The 2342-nt window shown below is 51.0% G+C and overlaps 1 protein-coding gene across 1 annotated transcript in view; it reads left to right on the top strand.

Moving 5' to 3' along the window:
* Window positions 1-413: 413 nt before the first annotated feature.
* Window positions 414-2342, top strand: part of LOC132382743 (extracellular serine/threonine protein kinase FAM20C-like) — a 43208-nt gene continuing 41279 nt past the window's right edge. Inside the window, exon 1 of the mRNA XM_059953194.1 lies at window positions 414-1080. Within this exon, the coding sequence (XP_059809177.1) occupies window positions 629-1080 (452 nt within the window). The 5' untranslated portion in view covers window positions 414-628. The remainder of the gene's footprint in view (window positions 1081-2342) is intronic.

Consider the following 2342-nt stretch of genomic DNA (forward strand, 5'->3'; position numbering starts at 1 on the left):
GTCGTCGGCCTCAGGGACCTGCCTGGCTCAGCGACCCGGACAGCCATGCTGGCTGGGGTCAGGGCTTGGTGCTTTGGCGCCCACCCTTGCCAAACAGGTCAGAGGGCTCCACCGACCCTCCAGGTTCGGGGGTGCAGCTCAGGGCCAACAACCCCGACTGGTCAAACAAGACTGTCACGGAAACAGCAATGGAGAGAATCTGTGAGCGACAGCATGGACAGACAAAGATGGAAGATCTTCACCGATGAGCTCACGGTCGGCGGCGTTACTAAGTAATCCAGGGAAAAGTAAATGGAGTTAGTGACCCAACTCCGCCAGGGGTCCGTGCCCTCTGGCGTCCATGTCCTGTCAGATTCATGGGGGGGGGGGGGGGTTGTGAAATTACCAGTTGTTGTTTCAGCTGAGGCTTGGCATTGGTGAACATGGGATCTCTTCTTTGTTTGCAGAGTGATAAGTCGGGACGGTCAAACTGACCAGGGTTGCATTAAACAAACTTCAGCCATGCACCTCAGAGGTAGCCAACTTGACCGTCCTTTGCTGCTGGGTATGTTGTGTGAGGAAAGCAGGTTCTAGCAGCCGTCGATGCTGTGTTGAGAACTTGACTCGGGGTTTCCAGAAGTTGTCTGCAATGTGTCGAAGAATCCCGGTTTTGGTGTCCTGGAAATCCAAAGCGGTGCTTCTGTTTTTACTTCTGATCAGTCTGCTACTGCACGTCCTGATCGCGCTGCTGCCTGTCCAGGAGTTAAATGTACAAATATGTAGCCCTGGCATACAGGGGGGTCACTCTCTCTCCCACCGGCTGCCGCTGAAGGGCAGTGACCTGCGGGGCTTTGCCGGCACCGGGACCCTGAGCCGCACATCTCAGTCCCCGGGAAAGGCGAGGGCTTCGATGTCGGCCCCTGCTCTCGACGGCACTTGGCAGCGGGGTCCCACCGGGCAGAATGCATCGAAACTGGCAGCCTTGTTTCAGCACCCGCTCTACAACATCCCCAGACCTCCGCTGTCACCCGATGACCAGCTCTTCTCAGTGAATTCGGCGGAAAGGTTCACGGCAAAGAGCAGCGACAGTGACGGCTGGTGAGTGGAACGCCGTTCAAACGAGCCAGGATTCAATCACCGGAGAGAATGGGACAGTCCGATGTGTCACTGTATGCATTTCCCAACTTCGACAATAAGCATTAAATAAGTTAAACTCAGCCAGGAAAACAGAACACCCTCCTTCAGGCAGGCCCTGCAGTCCAATGTAGAACACAAGCTCAGTTGTAATACCCATGATATACAAAAAAAGGAGCCAGTTTAATATTCTGGACTATACCCTAAATGAGGGAGTGCTTTAATGTACTGGCTGTGCAAATCTCAAGAGATCGGACGCGGTCAATAATCGTAAAGTAATATGCGTGCCGCGGAATACTCTGATCCGCATGCCACATAATAAGTCAAATCAACTCAAGTTTGTCACCCAACCATGCAAGGGCACAGTCGAAAGGGCCAAGGTGCAGATGGTACACAGCGAGGAAAGAAGCATATTTACACCAAAAACAAAGCATGTTTCCGTATTGTCCAATGACATATTCCACAATTGACGGTGCAGTCTCTCAGCAGAGTACAGTTGATTATGCACACTATATGAACTGTAGAAATTCCAGGGAAGATTCTGCAAAGTGAAATACAAGACACAGACTATATCTCACTGTTATGCCCATGCCCTATGACATCATCGTTAAGTCCATTTTAGTGCCAAGAAGTCATAGTGTGGCCCATGTGTAGTGATTGGGGTTTTGCTGGTTGGTTCGAGAATTAAATAATGAGGCTTCAGACCATGAAGGGAGGTTGTATTTGAAGTCCTGAAGCACATTTGTTGTTTCAGTACGAGTCGTATCGTATGACGTGGGCAATCATAGTTTTGACCATCATTGTTCCTGGCAAACTTTTCTACAGAAGGGATCTGCCATTGTCTCCTTCTGGGCAGCGCCTTCACAAGACAGGTGACTCCAGCCATTATTTACAAGACGGGTGACTCCAGCCATTATTTACAAGACGGGTGACTCCAGCCATTATTTACAAGATGGGTGACTCCAGCCATTATTCACAAGACGGGTGACTCCAGCCATTATTTACAAGATGGGTGACTCCAGCCATTATTCACAAGACGGGTGACTCCAGCCATTATTCACAAGACGGGTGACTCCAGCCACTCTTTAGAGATTGTCTGCCTGGTGTCAGTGGTCGCATAACCGGGACTTGTGACGTGCACTGGCTGCTCACACGAGCTGATCCCATGGCTTCACGTGACACTGATTGGGGGCTAAGGGAGTGCTACACCTTGCTGAAGGGCGACTGCA

Source organism: Hypanus sabinus, chromosome 29 (genome assembly GCF_030144855.1).
Source record: "Hypanus sabinus isolate sHypSab1 chromosome 29, sHypSab1.hap1, whole genome shotgun sequence".
In the NCBI taxonomy this organism is placed as follows: Eukaryota; Metazoa; Chordata; class Chondrichthyes; order Myliobatiformes; family Dasyatidae; genus Hypanus; species Hypanus sabinus.